Source organism: Xyrauchen texanus, chromosome 38 (assembly GCF_025860055.1).
Source record: "Xyrauchen texanus isolate HMW12.3.18 chromosome 38, RBS_HiC_50CHRs, whole genome shotgun sequence".
Lineage (NCBI taxonomy): Eukaryota > Metazoa > Chordata > Actinopteri > Cypriniformes > Catostomidae > Xyrauchen > Xyrauchen texanus.
This window is the reverse complement of record NC_068313.1, coordinates 34005893-34029727: the sequence shown is the minus strand read 5'-3', so window position 1 is coordinate 34029727 and position 23835 is coordinate 34005893. Positions and strand designations below refer to the sequence as shown.

Here is a 23835-nt window from a genome sequence, read left to right as displayed (position 1 = left end):
AATAACTCAACACACAGCCATTAATGTCTAAACCGCTGGCAACAAAAGTGAGTACACCCCTAAGTTTGGAATAATGTACAGATTTTGGTGTTTCCGAAGGAAATTGGCATTTAATTCACCAAAGTGGCATTCAACAGATCACAAAGTATAGTCAGGACATTACTGATGTAAAAATAAGCACCATCACTAATTGAAAAAAGTCATTTTTCATCAAATCTAGACAGCAGCCATCTCTCCAACACCTTATCCTTGAGTAATCATGCTAAATTGCTAATTCGGTACTAGAAAATCACTTGCTATTATAATCAAACACAGTTGAAAGATATTTGGTTTGTTAAATGAAGCTTAACATTTTCTTTGTGTTTGTTTTTGAGTTGATACAGTGTGCAATAGACTGGCATGTCTTAAGGTCAATATTAGGTCAAAAATAGCAAAAAAGAAACCGCATTCTCTAGTAACTTATCAGTCAATCATTGTTATGAGGAATGAAGGCTATACTATCATTGAAATTGCCAAAACTACAGTCTTCAAAGACAAAGCACAACTGGCTCTAACAAGGACAGAAAGAGATGTGGAAGACCAGATGTACAACTAAACAAGAGGATCAGTACATCAGAGTCTCTAGTTTGAGAAATAGATGTCTCACATGTCCTCCGCTGACAGCTTCATTGAATTCTACCCGCTCAACACCAGTTTCATGTACAACAGTAAAGAAAAGACTCAGGGGTGCAGCCTTATGGGACGAATTGCAAAGAAAGACACATTTGAAACAGAAAAACTAAAAGAAAAGGTTTGAGTTGGCAAAGAAACACAGACAATGGACAACAGATAATTGGAAAAGAGTGTTATGGATCTTAACCCCATTGAGCTTTTGTGGGATCAGCTAGACTGTAAGGTGCGTGAGAACTGCCCGACAAGACAGTCACATCTATGGCAAGTGCTACAGGAAGTGTGGGGTGAAATGTCACATGAGTATCTGAACAAACTGACCACTACAATGTCAAGAATCTGTAAAGCTGTCATTGCTTCACATGGAGGATTTTTTCATGAGAACGCTTTGTAGCTTAAGAAGTTCTGAACATTTTACTCAAATTGTAATAATAACGTTATTAATGTCCTGACTAAACATTGTGATCAGTCGAATGCCACTTTGGTGAATAAAAGTTTAAAAAAAAATTCCATAAGAGCAAAATCTGTACATTATTCTAAATGTTTGGCCTCCAGTGTATATGTGTGTGTGTGTGTGTATTTATTTATTAATTAGACATTTGCCGATATTCAATAATATGGTATACCGTGATAATTAACATGCACTATATTGTTATAGCGAGAACTTCAAAATACCGTAACATTTTCTAGATAACCTATTAACCAAAATATTTAGATTTTTCTGAATGGACTGTAGCATTTCCATCAATAAATCAACATTCCCAACACTATCTCTTACAGTAATAGGAAGACATACCATATTACTAGGAAACTCTAAAATTCATGTTTCTTTTTCAATTAAACTTTTCCTTCAAAACGTTACCATTGTTGTTACTTGCTCATTTGCAAATAAAATAAACCATATGCATACATGCAAAATAGAAGCACTGGACTATTGAAAGCCACCATGTCTCTTTGAAACTTATATGGTCTGATCTTTGCAATTACAATCTGTGATCTTTTAATTTAAAAAGTACAAAACAAGTAACTAAATCTTGTAATTAAGAACAATAAAGTTTATATATCTTCTGACTCGTTTTTTTTATTCAATCAAAAAGTTTGTCTTTAATTACTAATGTACAGATGGATTTGTGTGTAGTAAATGTTGTTACCTCTATGCCCGGAGTACCCTGGAGAAGCTGCGTGACAGCAGCAAGGGCCACTGGGCTCTGAACAGTGTGTGGGTCCACTACCGTGGTGGCAGCAGCTGGTACAGGCTGTGGTACAGGCACTGGTACAGGCAGAGGTGCAGACTGTGGTACTGCCATCAGCGCAGCTGGAGGAGCAACAAACAGTCTAGTTTAATAACAGAGATCATTGTACAGATCATAGAACTGCAGGTTTTTAGTTTGAATCCCATTTAAAAACAGTACCAGCAAAGTTAAGTTTAATAGGAATAGAGGTAGACATATTTATAGGTTTTACTGATTAATAGGTGCAGATGGTTGCTTTTTGGGACTATATGCCTTCAGCAAAAATCAATGTGATATTTATTTTATTACTCAATGTTTCTTTTTGACCAGTGCAGGAGGATTTTACAGTTGGAATGGCTTGATTCTACAGTATTAAACAAACAAACAAACAAACACACATATATATATATAGAAAGACAACCTCAGAATTACTCAAAACAAATGTATATTTTTACATTTTTGTCTAATTTAGCTGTATGTTTTCTTTACCGCTGACTGTGGTTCCATTCTCTAAGACAGGAAGCACTGGAGCTGTGGCCATATCTAACAGTGGCTGTATGATGTCCATGCCAAACACCTCATTCTTCTGCCATAGCTGCAACACACGCAGTATCTTCACCTTGATTTAACCAAGAAAAACACACAATCAGCATTCCTCAATGAAATATAGCATCACAGAAACACTTCACTGGAAATTCACTGAATGTTTTTTGATGTAAGAATTTTGCACCTTGTCATCAGCTGGGCATTGATAAAGGTTCTCAAATGTTGCGTTGAAATTTTTCAAAAACCTTGGAGCAAATACATCTTTATCCACACCAAACTGGTGACGGGACTGTCTGATAATTGAGTCGACCACATAGAGACCAGCAACCTTTAGATCTGGTTTACACTGATGGGAAAAAGAAAAATAATTTAACACTAAATCTTCACCTGAACATACCAGCAATCAGCAGTACAGTACATAGTTTATTACATACCCTCTTGATGAACTTCTCCACGATTTGAACAACATGCTTGTAAAGCTAACAGAAAAAAAAACACATCATTATAACTCAGTCACAAAACAAATATATCTTTATAATGTTAGCCAAAAATGTATAGTGTCAACAATTATGTATTTGAAATATGGTCATTAATCCTTTTCATAATCACAAAAAAAGATGCAGCGTTTTTCAGACCTCGCATAATGCAACGAAAATAAGTTCATATTCATTTTTAAACAACACAATACAATGTTTTAACATGGGAAGAGTTCAGAAATCAATATTTGGTGGAATAACCCTGATTTTCACAGCTTTCATGCATCTTGGCATGCTCTCCACCAGTCTTTCAAATTGCTATTGGGTGACTATGTCACAAGCCACGTACATGGTTATCCTGGAAGAAAACTTGCTCCCTTCTGCTTGGTCAATGGTCCATGCCACACAGTCAGGTCAATCAAGGTGTGGATGGAGGAACATCGGATCAAGACCCTGTCATGTCCAGCCCAATCTCCAGACCTGAACCCCATTGAAAATCTCTGGAATGTGGTCAAGAGGAAAATGGATGGTCACAAGCCATCAAACAAAGCCGAGCTGCTTGAATTTTTGCACCAGGAGTGACAAAGTCACCCAAAAGTGAAAGCCCAATGTGAAAGACTGGTAGAGAGCATGCCAAGATGCATGAAAGCTGATTGAAAATCATGGTTATTCCACCAAATATTGATCTCTGAACTCTTCCTAAATTAAAACATTAGTATGTATAAGTATAAGAACTTGATTTCTTTGCATTATTTGAGGTCTGAAAAACACTGCATCTTTTTTGTTATTTTGATCAGTTCTTAATTTTTATTTAGAATTTGGGAGAAATGTTGTCAGTACTTTATAGAATAAAACAAAAATGTCATTTTACTCAAACACATAACTATAAATAGTAAATCCAGATAAACTTATAATATTGCAGGGGTCTCTTAAATTTTTCCTGAGCTGTATATTGAGGATATATGGGTGTTTCTTCAACTTTGGGGACTTTTAATGTCATGTTTTTTCACAGGGACCTAATCAATTATTTTTTATAGTTTACAAATGACTCATATAGTATAGATTGTACAATTTTAGCCTCATCCCAGATGCAGAATTTCAATAATAAATCATGAAAATGTATTATAAAATATTAATTAAAAAAGGCTGGAATAAACAAACCATTTCAATATTTATTGTGTGCAAATTATTTCCATTTTTTTTATAATTACGACTGCCCCACAGTTGTGGTGTCATTTCCATCACACCAAACAATTTTGCCCTTAATAAAGTTCTTCAAATGTTAGTGTACTTGTGAACCAAGCTGACAAGCGTCAGTGAAGTGTGTGCTTGAGATGAAATGACAGACAAATATGTTTGAATAATAAAGAAAATTCAAGGCAAAAATGTTCAAAAGTTTGAAAATATGATTCAATTGTGTGCATTTAGGATGCATCAAATGTTAGCCATGTAATTAGCCTTAGCAAGAATCACAATACAGAATATGAGTTGCGGTGGAAATGTTTTGTCTTTCAGAAAATAAATAACTAAACCAAGCACACCAGAAAGATTATTGGTATGTTCATAATACATCAGCTAATATAAAGAAAAAAACTATATAAAAAAAAAAAAATAAAAAATAAAAAAAATCCTGCACACTACCATAGCTTGGAAAATCTACATTTGCATACAATTGGATTGCTTTTGAAGCTATGGTGCTGTGCACAATTGTTTTTCTTTTTCTTTATAATGACTTCCAGAAGAAAAAAAGACAAAAATGACAAATCTCCTCTGATGCATGCACATACACTGTTAAAAATCCAAAGTGCTAAAAGGGCCAGATGTCGAAGATAAATTATTAATAAATTGAAATGCTCAGTTTATGAGATTTTGAAATAATTTTTTCTAACTTCCAAGGCGAACACAAGGCGTTTAGGTTGTCAGCTTTTTAATCTTAATCAGTGTTATAATAAATCAAGACCATGCAAGCAAACACTCTCTGATATGAAAGCCATTTAAAAACAGCAATATAACAATTTCTCCAAATTCCTCCAATTTCAACATGAAATAACAATTGAGACAATTCAAATGACTGTTGACAACTTAACACTCCAACAAGAATTTTTCTGGAAAACAAAATGCCTCTCTTAACTTACCTTAATAGCTTTAATTCCTGCTTTGGTTACAGACATCATTTTGGCTCGAGAGATCGGTGGTGTCATCTCTATCATAGACAACATCTACAGGGAGTAAACGGGAGCAAGGAATGTGAACACATTTACACCCAAAAGTAAAACAGTTTACAGACACAAACAAAACTGATGCATCAAATTCTCATCCATGATGAGTGGAAAATTTTGTCTGTGCATAATAACCCAAAATAAAAACGACAGCAGAGCTCTCTTCTGACCCTAATAGCAGCACCCAAATCAGAGACGGCACTCCGTTACACAGACAAGCAATACAAGAAATCATGAAAAGATTTATAAAGTTGCACAAGATCGCCACTGTAATTCTCTCTACTTTAATTCTATTACAACCAGTGTTGGGTATAAATCATTACCAAGTAATTAATGACTTTTTCATTGAAAAAAAGTAAAGGGATTACTCTTAATTCTTCAGTAATTTAATTAGTTACTTCCGATGTAATTGTGTTAAATATTATTTATGTTACTATAGAACAATTCTATATAAAACAATAGTGAAATTAAAATAAGAAATTCAACCCTTGTGCGAACTTCGGGACATTTTTGTCTTTTTCTGGGGGGTTTTTAAATCATTTTGGCTGCGTTTATGCCAACACCATACATTTTGCCAAAGGTGTGTATTTTTTGGGGGAAGTTTGATATTTCAACCTCAGTTCCTATTATACATCTTTAATATATGGTGTACACTAAATAGATATACAAGGACCTTCAGGACAAAAATGTTCCCATTGAAACCCATTAAAATGGCAATATTTGATCCCAGTGCCATTAAAGCATTAAATTATGAATTCTATTATATTATGCTTTCATTCCAGAGACCTGGCTTCAAAATTTAAATGATTGTTTTCCACCAGATGGCGCCATTTTTCTCATGTTTAGCCTATGGAGCAAATACATGCTTTTTTCCTATTTTCTGTTTGTGGTATTATAGAGCACTACAGCCCAAAAGAATAAATGAGGCAGTAAATACAGTGTGGGTATTTATGGATGTCAGAGTGTGTTTTGTATGGGTGTATTGTATTGAGAAGTGTGTGTGTGTAAAAAACAACAATTGCATTATGTAAACAAGCTGGCATTCAAGGGTTAAAATCCTGAAAATTAATGTATATTTGGTGGTTATGATCAGGATTGACGCTGGTTTAATAAAAAGTCAGTGAAAGCGGACATTTTTTATTTATTTATATATATTATGGCAGTTTTTTTACACTGATATGTTTGTCCCCTAAGGAACTTTTTATTGATGCACAAGTGTTAAGGTCTAATGTTAAAATATGTTTTCTAATTTAACGCTACCCCCTTATTCTTTGACCAGATCATGAATAATTTACTTGATTTTATATTATTTATTAAAAAAATTAAAAGAACAATTTCATGTCTATCCTTGTATTTTTCATCTGGTTGAGGTTTTAGAAAGTAATTAGTAATAAGTGATTACATTTATTTTCAGACAGAGAAATTTTTACAGTAATCTAATTACACTGTAGATGATGTAATTAGTAGTTCGTAATTAATTACAATTTTAGAGTAACAAAACAGAAAAGACAAGACTACATAAATAACTAAAATGTATCATTTACGCCCATTTACTCCATGTTTGACAGATATAAGCGTGTTTTTCCGCTTATTTAATGACTAATTAATAGTAATGCAACCCAGTTTGACGGCACGAACAGGCGAAGGTCAATAAAAATACAAACTTTATTTACATTCGTTTCAGCACATATTTATGTATAAGTCGCTATATTTGAGCTCTTATTTGACTTTAGAATGTTAAAATGCAGCAACATGGCCAATTTGAGTCCATAAATCTCAACTACAATCACAAAATAACGATTGTTTTGTAGACACTCGCGCTCAGCTAATGCTAACAGGCTAAAAGTCCAATAAATCGCAATTTTCTCACCTCCCCGTTAAAGGCGTTCACCGCATCCATCTCCATGGTCTTTGTTTATTCAATATGCCTCTAGAATTATTCGTGTGGACCAAAATAACAGGATTGTTGCGACGAGGCCGCATGAGAGTTTACGCTAAGTACCTCGAGCTTTCACATCCGCTGAGAGACGGGATGAGCGCGAATGCGTGCAGCGCCACATACTGGACTGGAAGAGAACTGCAGTGGGAGACTAAACACCCGCCATATTCAGTTCCCTGTAGTTAATTACTTTTATTTATAAAATTATTTTTTATTAAACTCTTGTGTGACATTCGGGACATTTTTGTATTTTTTGTATTTTTCGGTAATTTTGGCTGTGTTGATAAATTTAGACAAAGGTGTGTATTTTGGGGGAATTTTGATATTTCAACCTCAGTTCCTATGACAGGTCTAAATACACTGCCTACACAATCTTTGATCCCAGTGCCTTTAAAGCATAAAATCATGAATTCTATGATAATATGCTTTCATTCCGGAGCCCTGGCTTCAAAATATATATTTTTATATTTTACACCAGATGCTGCCATTTTTGTCATGTTCAGCCTATGGAGCAAATACATGCTTTTTTCATATTTTCTGTTTCCTGTATTTTAGAGCACTGCAGGAAAATTGAATAAATGATGCAGCTAAAATTTTGTGGGTGTGTTGGTATGGGTATCAGAGTGTTTTGTATATGTGTGTGTGTGTGTGTGTGTGTGTGTGTGCGTATGTATGTGCGTAAAAACAACAGTAGCATTATGTAAACAAACTGGCAAACGCAAAGGGTTAAAATTCTGAAAATTAATGAATATTTGGTAGTTATGATCAGGACTGATGTTGGTTAAAAATTCTAAGTCAGTGAAAATGGAAATGATATTTATATATATAATATGTTTATGGCAGTTTTTTGTCCTCTAAGGTCATGAGTGCGAGTAATTTTTTTTTTTTTAATCTGACACTGAAAAAACAAATATAATGAAACAAATTAAATATTGTTGCTAATCATTGACATATCCCACACTGTGATAATCCAAATATATATATATATATATATATATATATATATATATATATATATATATATATATATATATATATATATATATATATATATATATATATTATATATAAAAAAAAAAAAAAAATAAAAATAAAAAAATATATATATATATATATATATATATATATATATTGTCCCTTAGCATTTAGTATATGGAAAATAATACATTTTTTGTGTGTGTGTTGTTTTTTATGAAACAAAAAAAACAAAACAGTCTCATTACATTAAAATTATATATTTTCTAATTTATTCTTAACAAGAGTTCAAATAAAGAGTAAAAAAAAAAATCCCAATTCTAAAAGACTGTGTTATTAAGCGAGTCTTTAATGGGGACTTTTATTTTGTAGCATCGAGTAGGGCTTTTATTTTGAAAAATGATTTTCCTGTGGCGGAAACGGATCAGACCCCGGTGATCAGCTGCGACCATGCCGACTGTCAGCGTGAAGAGAGATCTGCTCTTTGAAGCCCTTGGACAAAACTACAGTTAGTGTTTTAACACTAATGCCTTTTATAAACGGAGGGCATTCAACAGTGTGATGTTTGTTGGAAACAAATAGCTCACTGTGTGTGTGATTGTGTTTCCTTGGTTAAATATCTAAGTACAAAAAAGAACTGTCTGGTCTAAATATATTTCGCTGTTTACAATTTAATCTTTGTAGAATGAATTGATATTGTGCCTAAAAATGAATTCAAATTCAATTAGTTTAATGTTCCAGTGTGTCGCAGCGATTGCATCAGATTTAAAGAGATTTTAATGAATCCTATTAAGATTTTGGCGTATAATTGATTTATATAGATTTAAAATACGTTGCTGGCTGAATGCAGTAATGCTTCATGTCTTGAGACGTGGTTTGGATTATTCTCCATTCATTAGAAAAACTCAGATGTCAAAGTGATGACGTCAGCACAACTGACGCGTCATGCTGTAAATAAATTAAGCCAATATTATTTATTTTTTTCTAGCTGATGAAGAGTTTGATGAACTGTGTTTTGAGTTTGGCCTCGAGCTCGATGAAATCGTAAGTCATTTGAAATGATATTATTTTATAGCTGATAAATAGAAGTGACAGGGATTTTATTATGGCGAAAATTGCTTACATTTGTATAATTGTTACATTTTATTGTTACAAATAATTAATTGAACTGCATATGTACATAACACATACATAGAAGTTGATATTAAAATAAATAGTACATGTTTTATAAACATAACATAACATAATAATATGTATTTGTTTTTTATTTATGTAAAATATAATGTATTAAATAATAGATATAATGTAAATATTGTGTTATACTAAAAAGTTGTGATTTTTATGCTAATTAATTAGTTTGCATATGCCTATACTCTGCATCATTGTCTCTCAATGTTTAGACATCAGAGAAGGACATCATAAGCCGTGAACAGGGCGATCAGAAGGCAGAGGGGGCGTCTGATGTGGTGCTGTATAAGATCGACGTTCCAGCCAACCGATATGATCTACTGTGTCTCGAGGGACTCGTCAGGGGTCTGCAGGTCTTCAAAGAAAAGTAAGTATTTTTGCATATTCGATGTATTCCGGATATGCATAGAAATATTCATGCAGTTGCTTAGATTTCGCATTGCTGGCTTATTGGCACGCGTGCATTGTAAATTTGAAGTATTTGGAATTTGAAGTGTCGTTTTACAGTGTTGTGTGTTTTTAGGGTGGGAGCTCCACGATACAAGCATGTGAGCCCTGTGAATGGAGCAGAGCCTCAGCGGCTGATCATAACTGAGGAGGTAAGTGTTTTATATCAAGCTCATATTTTAATTAGAAGTGCACTCAGTTGTTTGATCTTAAGACACCATCAGCTCTTGTGAGAAAAGAAGGAAGATCGGCTAGAGTAACTGAATATGGGCAGTGCTGATACTGAAGTCACTTGTCCCGCTCTGTGTCCGTGTAGACGGCGTCTGTGAGGCCACACGCGGTAGCAGCTGTCCTGCGCAACATCACTTTCACCAAGGAACGATACGAGAGCTTCATAGAGCTGCAGGAGAAGTTGCACCAGAACATCTGCAGGTTAGGGGCTCTTAGCAGTTTTACTATGAGAAGTTTCAAGTCTCAGGAGGAGTGTCTTGCTTGAATGATCAATTCACTCTACCTACTTCAGGAAAAGAACTCTGGTTGCCATAGGAACTCATGATTTGGACACCATCTCTGGTCCATTCACCTACACAGCCAAATCGCCTGGAGATATCCGCTTCAAACCGCTCAATCAGAGCAAAGAATACACCGCCACTGAACTCATGAGTTTTTATAAGGTGAGCTGTGATTGGCTACCAGATTTGTTTGATTCATATTGATAAGAAGATTCATGTCAGACAGCATCACTCAATGGAAAAGGAAATGTAATTGGTATTATGTTTTTAGACTGACAGTCATCTGAGACACTACCTGCATATAATTGAGAATGAACCTCTCTACCCCATCATATACGACAGCAACGGTGTCGTCCTGTCTATGCCTCCTATCATCAACGGTGAGTCAAATTTATGTGTGTTTACTCACGCAGGGTATATGCTTATATTACTTACTAGAGGTCGACCGATGGTGGATTTTGCTGATTGATGAGTTTTTTAAATCAATTCATAGAATGTAAAAAATAATAAAAATAAATATAATAGAGGCTACAAGAGTCCAAAATGAGTAAATGCCCTGATGCAGATTAGTGTGCAAGCAAAATCCCAAACAATAACCAGAAGAAAATGAAGAAGTTTTGTGAATAACGTGGGACTATGAATAAGCCTTAAATACTTATATTGGGACGGAGACTTTTGAGTGGCACATTTTACATGTAAAGAGGCTAACCAATCAAAACACAGGTCATTTACATGTAGAAGACTTTAAAGGTCGATCGGTTATGGATTTTTCCGATAACCATAACTAAGATGGTGGATAACTGATTATTCACCAATAGGTTTTAAAATGTATTTATAGAAGGGAAAAAATAATAATTTGTACTATGACGGGCACAGACATGGAGGCTACAAGTGTCCAAAATGAAAAAAATCCCAGATGCAGTTTGTTGTGCAACCACGTTTTTTTTTTGCCTAAATACCAGATTAAGGATTTTGTGTATACTGTAAATATAATAATATATATAATATATAATATATTAATTATATATCCATCCATACATACACATACACATATATATATATATATATATATATATATATATATATATATATATATATATATATATATAAACACATGCTTTTATTCATATAATTATATATCCATCCATACATAGACACTATCTATATATATATATATATATATATATATATATATATATATATATATATGCACATATATTAAACATGCTTCTATTCATATAAGTATACATCCATACATGCATATACCTGTATACACTATATATAAATAAACATTCTTCTATTTATATATCCATACATACATATACACACTATATATATATAATTTCTAAGCAGTTTTTATGGTTATGTTTGAGCTTTATGGTTGTCTAATTTTCTGCATAGATCTGTTCATTTAAAAGTATTGTTCTCTGTTCCAGGGGACCACAGCAAAATCTCATTAAACACAAAGAACATATTCATTGAGTGCACAGCCACAGATCTCACAAAGGTGAGCAAAATTCTGCTTTACTGACAGAACTTGAACTTATGAAACTAGACTCGATGAAATCAGAATACATGAGTAGATTGTAATAATCGTATTTTATAATCTGAATGTCTTGTTGATTGAACTGTTGGATGCAGGTAAACATGTAATGTGTGTGTGTGTGTGTGTGTGTTAATAGGCAAAGATTGTGCTGGACATGATGGTGACCATGTTCAGTGAATACTGCGAGGAGCCGTTCACGTGAGTACTGCCCTATAGAGACTCAGTCAGACTCATCTGTTGAAATCAAACTCTTGGATTGTCTTGAATGGACATGTTTCATTCCAGATATGCAATATTTATAAGCATTATTCAGTGTCTTCATAGAAATAATTAAGAAGAGATTTATTAGGTAAAAGTGTTGCCACATATTGTTCAGTTGTGAGATGTGCTTGTTATGAAGATGCACATCTCTCTCTCTCTCTCTCTCTCTCTCTCTCTACAACAGGGCAGAAGAAGCAGAGGTCGTTTACCCTGATGGCAGATCATTTGTGTATCCTGTACGTATTCAGTTTTTAATTTAACTTTAATAACTGCTGTGAATTTGGTCACTGAAAAAGTTTAACATGAGAACAAACAAAAAAATCTAAATTGACTCTACTTCCATAATACATGTTCATGGCCTTATTGTGAATGACACATTGGTGCATGTTTTTCCACAGAAAATTCACTGAAATGCTTTTCCGTCACCAATCCCTCTCATTTTTCCGCTCTTATAGAGACTACTTTTCACAATCTAATCAATCCTGATAGATACATTTAAAGGTACAGTTCACCCAAAAATGAAAATTCTCTCATCATTTACTCACCCTCATGATATCCCAGATGTGCATGACTTTTTTCTTCTGCAGAACACAAATTAAGATGTTTAGAAGAATATTTCAGCTCTGTAGGTCCATATAATGCAAGTGAATGGTGACCAAAACTTTGAAGCTCCAAAAAGCACATAAAGGCAGCACAAAAGTCATTCTTAAGACCCCAGTTGCTAAATCCACGTCTTCAGAAGCTTTATGATAAGTGTGGGTCAGAAACAGTATCATATTTCTTCCCATAAATTCTCCTACCTAGTGCATGATTAATACAAATCGCTAGAAACAAAAGACAAAAAATTTGAAAGTGGAGATGTATAGTAAAAAAGACTTGTTGATCTGACCCCACACCTATCATATCGCTTCTGATGAATGCGGATTAAAACACTGGAGTCGTATGGATTACTTTTATACTGCCTTTTGGAGCTTCAAAATTTGGTCACCATTCACTTGCGTTGTATGGACCTACAGAGCTGAAATATTTTTCTAAAACCTTAATTTTTGCTCAGCAGAAGAAAGTAAGTCATACACATCTGGGATGGCATAAGGTTTAGAGTAAATTATGCGACAATTTTAATTTTTAGGTGGACTATCCCTTTAAGTATCAAGTCCTTCCTGATATTTCTTTTGCTCATTGAATATCCTGTTTTACTCAGAAATATGTCAAAAGTAAAATGGGTTTGACTTTAATCTCAGAAATTATAAATATTTCTTGTTCCACTCAGCCTGGTCTCAAAGAATTGCATTTCTATACCAACATTTTTGCAAAAGGATTTTAATGTGGCTTGTTGTAAGTATTGCAGCAGTTTCCTGGTGAAATGAACACTAGAGGCGCTACAACAGCGACTTTTGTTCACTTACACACAAATCACAAGTAAAGTGGTAGATTATCAGTTCATAAACACTTACTTTGCACCCTGTTCCTTAAACACAGTCGTGTGTCGACTCGTGAGCCGAAATGTCATAATAGAAGCACCACAAAGTGACGTGGTTGTGTCAGCGATTGTGTTTTTCATCTCACCTTCGCTTTAAATGACACTCTCGGTTAGGTTTAGGGTAGGGTGGTAGGTTTTACACAATAGAGCATTTTAAACTTTAAAACCGCATCTGTTTGGAAGTACATTTAACTCGCTTTTAGCGCCACACAGTGGATATTTCACCTCGGAACTGACGTGATGCGTCTAAGGAACCACGTAACATAATTTTTCAAAAATGCTGCCAAAGTCACCATTTTCATAACATCTGGCTTTCATTTCTGATGAAAATCTTCTTCACAATTGGTTGATTGTCAACTGTAGGAGCTGGCGTACAGGATGGAGACACTCTCTGGGGATTTTATCAATAAAAAAGTCGGGATCAAGTAAGTTTATTCTCAGATCCAGCACATTATAAATGTTTTATTTGATCTCTTAGATCCATCACTTCTTTCGCTTCTGTTGTTGCTCAGCGAATCAGCAGAAAGTATAGCTCAGCTGCTGACGCGGATGTGTTTGAGGTCAGAGGTCAGCGGTGAGGGCGATCAGATCCAGGTGGAGATCCCGCCCACACGCTCTGATGTCATCCACGCTTGTGACATCATGGAGGATGCTGCCATGGCCTATGGCTTTAACAATATTGTCAGGACCACGCCCCGCACTTACACCGTAGCCAATCAGGTTAGAGGAAAACATTCATTCTGGCCAATCAAAACGTGAGATCTCTGTTGACCTTTGATATTGCGGTGTTCAGTGCAAAGTGATGAGCGTGTTTGTGCGTGTTTGCACGTGTTTGCAGCTCCCCCTAAATAAACTGACAGAGTTACTGAGGCAAGACCTCGCAGCCGCTGGATTCACTGAAGCCCTGACATTCGCTCTGGTAAGAAATCTCTCCTCTCCTATTTCTTTTATTAAAATTTGCCTTGAATTCTTTAAAGGGGCCATAGTCTACAATATTCCATTCGATATACTCTTGTACCATTTTACACCTTTTGTTTTACCATTTTTTTCCCTCAAGGCCATTTATAATAAAAGCTAGTTTATCCTAGCCATTTTACACATTATCTCTGACCCTTACTAATAAGCAGGCGTTTTTTCCTGCTAAGTCTTCTAGAGGTAGACCGATATATCGGTTTTACCGATTAATCGGTGCCGATAGTTGCTTTTTGGTACACTTGGTTATCGGAAACGATCAGCATAGATTTTTGCTGATTTCTGATAGTTCCAAAAAGCAACTATCAGCACCGATTAATAGGTAAAACCGATATATCGGTCTACCTCTAGAAGTTATAGTTTTTTTTTTTTATCCCTCCATGCTCCAAGGATTGGTTTAACAGTATAACAGCGGTCTCTTGAGGTGAAATAAAAGCAACTACTGACACCTCGTTGGGATTTGCTGTATCTAAATGTACCATTATTTACAATATTCATCCATGTTTTTATCCTCTCTTTAATGCATAGTTTGTTATAATAATAATAATGCATCCTAAATTGAATTAAGGGCATGCGAAGTCAAATGCAACTATATAAAAAAGGTGATCCATCAGCACATGCGTTATGTGTCCAACTTCATATCTTGTTAATAATAATCAAACACCTCATCTAGTGAAATATACAGTATATATAAATACAAAATACATCTGGTGAATGTATAGGTGACAATTTTGTAAAAACTTCAAAATAGAATAATGTAGCAGGGCCAAGTCTGGAGCGTTATGCACCAAATCTGATTTTTTTTTTTTTCTTTTTCTGGTCATTATTGGGATTTTGGTTGTACAATAAACTTAATCTGGGACTTTATTAATTTTGGACTCTTGTCTTCTGTGTCTGTGCCCATCAATAATTTTTTTTAGCATTCTGTAAATCGATTTTAAGAACTATTGGCCGATTAATCGGTTATCAGCCTTTTCCACCATCTTCGTTATCGGTGTCGACCTATAAAGTCTTCTACATGCAAATGACCTCTGTTTTGATTGGTTTACCTATTTACATGTTATAAATGTGTCATTCGCATGGTTGTTCATCATGTTGACGAATAGTCACATAACTGAACATTCCTCGATATTGCAGTGTGGGGGCGATCACATGTCAGTCCAAACCAATATGACTTTTTCATTTTGGAGATGTTGGGCAGAATGTTCACACTGCTCTTTTCCATGCAATTAAAGTTAAAGTGTGCTGCTCCAAAAATGACAAAAAGCACCATTAAAAACGAACACAAAATAGTCCATTAGACTTATGTATAAAGTGACTTAATTTGAGTTTATGATGACAGAATTTACAGTTTTAGATGAACTTTATCTTTAATGTGCACATGGTTGTGATTTATGTCACTGTTTTTGTAACTTTGTGCCATTAAGATTTCATAGCATATCAAACTTGTATCAAAAGGACAAGAAAAATTGCCTTTTTTAAATGCTTTTTCTCTCTCTACAGTGCTCACAAGAAGATATTGCTGATAAACTTGGGAAAAACATAGCAGAAACCAGAGCAGTGCACATCTCCAACCCAAAGACTGCAGAGTTTGAGGTAACACAAGGATCTGTGTAATCCTAATGTGTATTTCTCGTACTTGTCCACTAGAGGGTGGTCCGTCAAAATTTATTAATTATTTGGTAATTTAGGGCTGGGCTTTTCAAACATTTTGATGCCAAGTACCCCCTAATATGACAATAACCTTAGGAAGGACCCCCTACTAAAATATATAAAGGTTGCTAATAGATCAGAGGAAAATATCTGAAAAATTAAGTGTGATAAAGGATTAGCTTTTATATTGTTATTTTAATAAAGCCAAAATAAATCATGAAAATATTATCTGTAGAGATGCACCTACGTATCGGCCAAATTAAGACCATTACCTATAACCATCGACACACTGTAAACTGTCATTATCAACCATCTGTTTTTCATATCTGCTTTTTTTAATGCTTATGATCGCATAAAAATATCAAATGTGACTTCTGTTGTTTAGAATTACAAAAACAAAACTGCAAAAAAATGTTTTAGATTTGGAAAAATTACTTTTTCCCCACATATCGTCATGTTGTATTTTATTTTCTATCTTTTTATCTTGAATACATTTTTTTACTTCAGTTATTATTTATTTTGGCATGTCATGTGAGATCCAATCCATGTTTAATGGAAAAAAAATATATTGTTAGATCAATAAATTAGCTTTTGTACCTATTTGTCAATTTTTAAAGCATAATTCCCTTCAGAATTGTATTTTAATATAAAAAAAAAAATATTCAAAGCAAAACCGTGTATTATGTATTATTATTATTATTATTATTATTATTATTATATATACACTCACCTAAAGGATTATTAGGAACACCTGTTCAATTTCTCATTAATGCAATTATCTAATCAACCAATCACATGGCAGTTGCTTCAATGCATTTAGGGGTGTGATCCTGGTCAAGACAATCTCCTGAACTCCAAACTGAATGTCAGAATGGGAAAGAAAGATGATTTAAGCAATTTTGAGCGTGGCATGGTTGTTGGTGCCAGACGGGCCGGTCTGAGTATTTCACAATCTGCTCAGTTACTGGGATTTTCACGCACAACCATTTCTAGGGTTTACAAAGAATGGTGTGAAAAGGGAAAAACATCCAGTATTTGGCGTAAACAGAATGAGAACATGGATCCATCATGCCTTGTTACCACTGTGCAGGCTGGTGGTGGTGGTGTAATGGTGTGGGGGATGTTTTCTTGGCACACATTAGGCCCCTTAGTGCCAATTGGGCATTGTTTAAATGCCACGGCCTACCTGAGCATTGTTTCTGACCATGTCCATCCCTTTATGGCCACCATGTACCCATCCTCTGATGGCTACTTCCAGCAGGATAATGCACCATGTCACAAAGCTCGAATCATTTCAAATTGGTTTCTTGAACATGACAATGAGTTCACTGTACTAAAATGGCCCCCACAGTCACCAGATCTCAACCCAATAGAGCATCTTTGGGATGTGGTGGAACGGAGCTCGTGCCCTGGATGTGCATCCCACAAATCTCCATCAACTGCAAGATGCTATCCTATCAATATGGGCCAACATTTCTAAAGAATGCTTTCAGCACCTTGTTGAATCAATGCCACATAGAATTAAGGCAGTTCTGAAGGAAAGGGGTCAAACACAGTATTAGTATGTGTTCCTAATAATCCTTTAGGTGAGTGTATATATATATATATATATATATATATTTTTATTTTTAAGATTTATGTATTTTAATTTCATAATAAAATGCAAAATTGTATTATGGGCGAGTGGCAGCGGTCGAGAGCGTAGCACACCTGAGCTAATTGCTAACACCTGTCTCATAGTGACAGCGATAAGCAGCACAGAGCCTCCAGTCAGAGGCAAGCACAGGCCTGCAGTTGCAAGAATAACAGTACTTAGCTGAACACCTGTCGTCTCCTGGGAAGCGTTACACTGGTCCTGCGAGCTCAAGCAGGATTGTTGGTGGCTCTGTGTAGTGTCGAGGGACTGAGGACCTCCGTCAGCTGGGAGGACTCTACGGCTACCCATCTCCATACTTGGATGAACATTCAGGTTTGGCACTAGTGTACGCTCCCACAGGAAGGAGGATAGAAACAGGTGTTCAGCTAGGTAGCTTTATTCTCTTTCTTTACAACATACAATGTAATACAAGACTGAGTTGGCTTGACCTCCTGACTGGAGGCTCTGTCTGCTTTATGCACCTCTCGCTCACTGAATAGAACAGGTGTAGGCATAATTTAGCTCAGGTGTGCCTACTCTCGATGGCGTTGACCACTGCCACAGTAATATTTAACCAAATTAAATTAATAAAACTTAAATATTTAGCTTGTCTTTTATTTTGTGAAAGATTACTTCTTTTATTTATTTATTATTTGTTATGAAATTTAAATGCGTAAATCTTAAAATAATTTTTTGTGAGTATCTGTATTGGTAGTTTTTGTTAAAATCAGTATCGTGTTGGCCAAAAATATTCATATATTTGCATCTAATTATCTGGAAAATATCTTTCCTACTTTGTTCTACGTTTACAATTGAGTAAAGTTACATTTATACACCTGAGAAACATTTCAATTAAACTCAAAAGGCAATAATGTAAAAATCTGTAAATATAGTTTTTTTTTCTCTTTTACATTAATGAATACTGATCTTTCTCTGAAATTTTCCATAGACACCTAGCACCCCCTCGTGGCCCCCTGGGGGTCACCCCAGTTTGAAAACCCCTGACTAAGAGCTTCTGTAAATACGTTGTTTTGACCAAGGTAACTTGACTAATAATTACTGGCCTTCACTGCCCTCTAGGTGGCACGCACCTCTCTTCTACCAGGTCTCTTGAAAACACTCGCTGCTAACAGGAAGATGCCCCTTCCTCTCAAACTGTTCGAGATTTCAGACGTCGTCCTCAAGGACGAAACTAGAGGTGTGTGCATATCAAAACAAAGCAGTTCTGAACCGGTTTTGCATCAGGATCCAGATTTATTTTGATATCCTACATGCATGATTACATGGTTAGTGAGATTTTATTGAATAGAATTTAGCATTGTTTCCCCGTGCCCTATCAGAGCAGACCTGCAACCCATTTTGGGTTCAGAACCCACTAGTTGGGTATCACTGAATAAACACATGATGTTTATACACAATCTCTGAATTAATTTCTCTCTCACTCCAAAATATACAGATGTAGGGGCACGTAATAACAGGCGTCTTTGCGCCGTGTACTACAACAAGAGTCCAGGGTTTGAAGTCATTCATGGTCTTCTGGACCGGGTCATGCAACTGCTGGATGTCAAACCAGGCCGTAACCAAGGATACCACATCCAGGCGGCCGAGGGTGAGTCATAAATGTTAAAAGTCAACATGTCCTTCCTCTGATACCTAGAGTGAGAATTGTTTGTGCACCTATTATTGTTTTTTTTAGTGGTTAATATTTAACGATTGAATGCGAGCAGTAGGTCAGGAAATCGGGAACTGTAACAGTTCCTTTGGTGGGGCCTTTTCTAATTCAGAAATTCATGTTTTCCTAACCTATATTTCTACCAGATGGGCAGAAGAAATAGACTCTTTAGAGACGTTTTAGTCTCGTCATTGAACAATTTCAGTCTGTTTAGAGAACTGTTCTTCATCAGTTGTTCCTTTAACATTTGGGGTCCCTCAGGGCTCCATCTTGGGACCCGTTTTATTCTCCATCTACATGCTTCCGTTAGGAAAGATCTTTGATAAGCATGGCATACACTACCATCTGTATGATGATGACTCTCAACTTTACTTTCCTATTAAGCATGGGAAGCACCCCTCTTTTGAGTCTCTGCATAAATGCATGGCCGATGTGAAGTGTTGGCTGGCAAACAACTTTCTTCAATTAAACGAGGATAAGTCAGAGTTTATTCTTTTTGGTCAAAGGGGATATGAGGTCAATTTAGCTAGCAATCTGTCACTGCTTCCAAGGGAAAAAACATGGGTGTTATTTTTGACTCTGAGCTCAAGTTTCATCGACAAATAAATGCTGTTGTTAAAAAAAAAAAATTCCATCTTAGATCTATGGCAAAGTTGAAGTCAATCCTTTCTTTTGATGATTTGGAGAAGGTTGTGCATGCCTTTGTGTCTTCTCGATTGGACTATTTTAATGCTTTGTATCTGGGTGTGAGTCAGGCCTCTCTCTCTCGCCTGCAGCTGGTCCAGAATTCAGCTGCTAGGCATTTAACTGGAACAAGGAAAAGAGAGCATAGTACCCCAGTATTGATTTCCCTACATTGGTTACCGATCCAGTGCAGAATCAACTACCAAGTGTTGATGTATGTATTTAAGGCTCTTCATGGTCTTGCACCAGAGCACATCTCTGCTTTAATAAGCTTGCATCAACCTTCAAGGTCTCTCTGCTCTGGTGATCAGCTGTGTCTGTCAGTCCCTCGATCTCTCCTAAAAACTCAAGGTGATAGAGCTTTTGCGGTGGCAGTCCCTAGACTTTGGGATGAGCTTCCATTGGTCATAAAATCATCTCCGTCTCTATTCTCTTATCAGGGGGCCTTAAAAACCTATTTATTTTCCCTAGCTTTTAATTAATTGCATTATAAATTGTACTAGGTCAATTTTTATCTTATCCTGTTTTTATTGGTTTTAAATGCTTGTTGCATTCTTAAGCTGTATGTATGTGATTTTATTTATTTTTTGGAACTCCATGTACAGCACTTTGGTACCCAGTGTGGTTTTTGAAAGTGCTCTATAAATAAAATTGAGTTGAGTTGAGAAATATCATTGGTGAGACTAACACTGCTCTAAAGTGTCTCTTTAAACATATTTCATCCATCAAGTTTTTGTTTTGTGTGTATTTAGTGCGATTAATTTTACAAAGAAATAATGCTTTAAACAATTTATGCAATTAATCGCAATGCCCCCTCCCCGCAGTACCACCTGTTTACTCCAGAGGGCAGTAAGTGAAACTTCAGCTGTATGAGCAACGGGCAGTTAATTATGCCTACAATAAAAAACACTCTTCTATTTTGTAACAAAATTAAATTAAGTCATCTTTAATACAATTAAATAAAATAATTAAAACTTAATATTTAAGTTTATTACACTTTTTTAAACATTACACAATTTAATTTGTGGGATTTTGTTATGAAATTAAAAGGCATGCAATAAATCTTAAAAATAGGCACGTGTGAAAATGAACTGATTTATAGTCACCATGAAATCAAAATTGAGTTGGTTTAATTTCTTAATACACATTCCTGTTCCTCTTGTGAACGATTCGCCGGCACATATTATTCTATAGAAATTCAGGGGCGTCCTTTGTTTTTATCTTGCATTAAAATGTTATAACAAATAGCTGTTTAGGCTACAGTAATGTTAACTCAGAAATTCAATGCCGGTTAATATAAATAAATAAATCAAATTTTCCTCATTCTTTGACTTTCACAAGTCACATTACAGAAGTAAAATGAGGTTTGAGCGCTTCATGTTCACTTTAAAAGAGTAAATGTAGTATTCTGCATAATTTCTGTCTTTTCGAATAATTGTATTCTTTCTATCCTTCTCACAGACTCCACCTTCTTCCCGGGTCGCTGCGCCGAGATCATTTCACATGGTAAAAGCATCGGACACCTCGGGGTCCTTCACCCTGACGTCATCAGTCGTTTTGAGCTGACCATGCCCTGCTCCGCCATCGATGTCGACATTGAACCCTTCCTGTGATGTCATAATAAAGTCTTAGGTCCTCCCTCAAAAGCTGAATCCACTCCTTATTGACCACATGCATATTTGGGGTGGCGAGGTCACAACAGCATGGAAATAGTCGAGTATTTTGTTCTGAAAATGAAGTCGCTGTTTTATTAAAGCTTGACTTGTCCACTGCGAGTACATGTTATTCATATATTAAACATTATGGCCGTATGTTTGTGTCCCGCACATGGATACATTTTACAATGTAGAAGTGAATAAATATTATTTAAAAAATCTGAAATTGTCTACATTTGTTATTCTTCAACTTTTCTTACATCCAATGGGTGCATGCTCATCCCCTCACCTCACAGAAACGGAATCGGAGACAGTCAAATATTAGTCAACTAGTGGTGAAGGTGTGTTTGCCAGCTTGTCCTGTCTTTAGAAGAGGGTTAAAGGTTGAGTGTGTCAAATGACACTAACTGTGTTTGTGTGTTAGCATGCTCACTCGCTTTGTTAAACAACTCTGCTGCTTTGGTGCTATAAGAGCAAGTGTGCGTATGTTCATCTCTAGTATTGTGTCTTTTAGAAGTAGACCTAAATATGTCATTTGAGCTCAATTATGCTTAATATTCTGACAATGTGTGTGCTGTGTGGTCACCTTAAGACCCATGCAATGATAGGCCAATTGATGCAAAAAAAAAACAATTGCCCTCATTTAATATTTTTAGGAAGCAAAAAGTTATGCATATTATTATTTTTATCCATATTTGGTTTTGGGTGAATTTTGAAAAACAATAAAAAATCATAAAATTGCAAAGCTGAGCAATTCAACACAACATGTGAAAAATAATGTAGTTTTTGTAATGACAAACGGCACCACAAACAGCTGAAAATCATTGGAATAATGCATCTCTGATTTACTGAATGGGCTCCATTGTGTGAATATAGAAGAGGTGGATCACTAAAACAGGTGTTGCATTTTTGGGGGAATGTAAACATGTTGGGAATTAAGAAAAATATTACAGGTCAAACAGCCTACTTGCTTGGAAAATTACTACTAGCTTTTTTCCTTTTTGTGTGACCTTACCAAGCTCGGACAGTTAATACGCACCCCCCCCCCCGCCAAAGTGGCTGTTATGACACAGTTTATAGTGTCACATTTTGTTATGTGTAGTTTTTCCCCACACTGAAACAAAGAACAAAATGATTTGTTGGCTCAACAACCATAACCTCAGAAATGTACATATTTATTAAACAAATGTACTTAATTTGCATGAATGTGTACAACACAAAATATCAATTATAAGGTGAACTAAAAGTGATAAAGTAAAAGAATAATCGTGAGTTCCTTGAACTTCTTTGGCTTAAAAATACAGAAAATTATTACTATAAAAAACATTATATTATTTTAAGTATTACTAACTCAAATGATCAAATATAGAACTGAGGTTGTAGGGAATACCCATAATAAATCAATCATTTAGGCATGTTTGTTTGGACAAAAGGAACTTATTGGGGCATTTAATAAGTTGTTATTAAGAAATCATAGAGTTTTGAGCTATGTGTAGTGTTATTGATGTTGTTTTACTGTTATAAGTTGTTTCATGTAGTCACTTTGAAGTTGGATCCTGTTCAATCCATTGCTTTTGTGTGTGTGTGTGTGTGTGCGTGTGCGTGTGTGTGTGTGTGTGTATGTGCCAAGTCTTTTAAGCCAATTAGATTAAGTAGAAACAATAATATAAGTGGTCATTTGAAACAATGTGCTATTAGTTGTTAAATCTTATTTGTTTGACATACCTTTTTAAGTAAAAAGTTGAAAGAACTGAAATGTTTGTGTATATCTAACAAAGGTTGTCTAGTTATACTGAAATAAATTGACCAAACAAATTAAGTTGAATTTACTTAAGCATGATGCAAAAATGCTACATATATATATTTGAAGTAGCCTAAATCCAACACATATTTTTCTGTGCATATTTAAAGGATATTATATGTTATTAAATTGCATTGAGCAAACATTGCAATTCTGCTATGCGGTGTCTCTGACGGTTAAAAGATTTAAGCATAAACCAATCGGCAAAAGAAGATTTTTGCCCATTGCCCAAATTTCTCATTACATTTAAACACTTACTGGCATTTTTACCA

General features: G+C 35.2%; 2 protein-coding genes across 3 annotated transcripts in view; one reads left to right on the top strand and one right to left on the bottom strand.

Moving 5' to 3' along the window:
- The window catches only part of scaf4b (SR-related CTD-associated factor 4b), a 46883-nt gene extending 39725 nt beyond the window's left edge, over positions 1-7158 (bottom strand). For both annotated transcript variants that reach the window (XR_007969018.1, XM_052110188.1), the window contains exons 1-6: positions 7013-7158; positions 5059-5142; positions 2882-2926; positions 2632-2793; positions 2391-2520; positions 1821-1984 (exon numbers count right to left, since the gene is read on the bottom strand). Coding sequence is in view for 1 of the 2 variants with exons in the window: in XM_052110188.1 (XP_051966148.1) it covers positions 1821-1984; positions 2391-2520; positions 2632-2793; positions 2882-2926; positions 5059-5142; positions 7013-7048 (621 nt within the window). In the remaining variant the exon portion in view is untranslated. The remainder of the gene's footprint in view (positions 1-1820; positions 1985-2390; positions 2521-2631; positions 2794-2881; positions 2927-5058; positions 5143-7012) is intronic.
- Positions 7159-8470: 1312 nt separating this feature from the next.
- Positions 8471-21982, top strand: farsb (phenylalanyl-tRNA synthetase subunit beta). The gene is made up of 17 exons (XM_052110204.1): positions 8471-8564; positions 9045-9100; positions 9457-9611; positions 9768-9843; positions 10008-10123; positions 10215-10365; positions 10475-10583; positions 11640-11710; positions 11886-11947; positions 12195-12246; positions 13854-13915; positions 14003-14210; positions 14329-14409; positions 15966-16058; positions 18832-18949; positions 19208-19360; positions 21569-21982. Exons 1-17 carry the CDS (start codon positions 8507-8509, stop codon positions 21718-21720), a joined length of 1773 nt encoding a protein of 590 aa, XP_051966164.1. The 5' UTR covers positions 8471-8506; the 3' UTR covers positions 21721-21982.
- The last annotated feature ends 1853 nt before the right edge of the window (positions 21983-23835 follow it).

Excerpts from the sequence above, each read along its gene's own strand:
- farsb (XM_052110204.1), top strand. The coding sequence starts at position 8,507 with ATGCCGACTGTCAGCGTGAAGAGAGATCTGCTCTTTGAAGCCCTTGGA. Across the intron at positions 11,711-11,885 it reads CAGCCACAGATCTCACAAAG|GCAAAGATTGTGCTGGACAT; the intron begins GTGAGCAAAATT and ends GTGTGTTAATAG. Across the intron at positions 16,059-18,831 it reads CAAAGACTGCAGAGTTTGAG|GTGGCACGCACCTCTCTTCT; the intron begins GTAACACAAGGA and ends ACTGCCCTCTAG.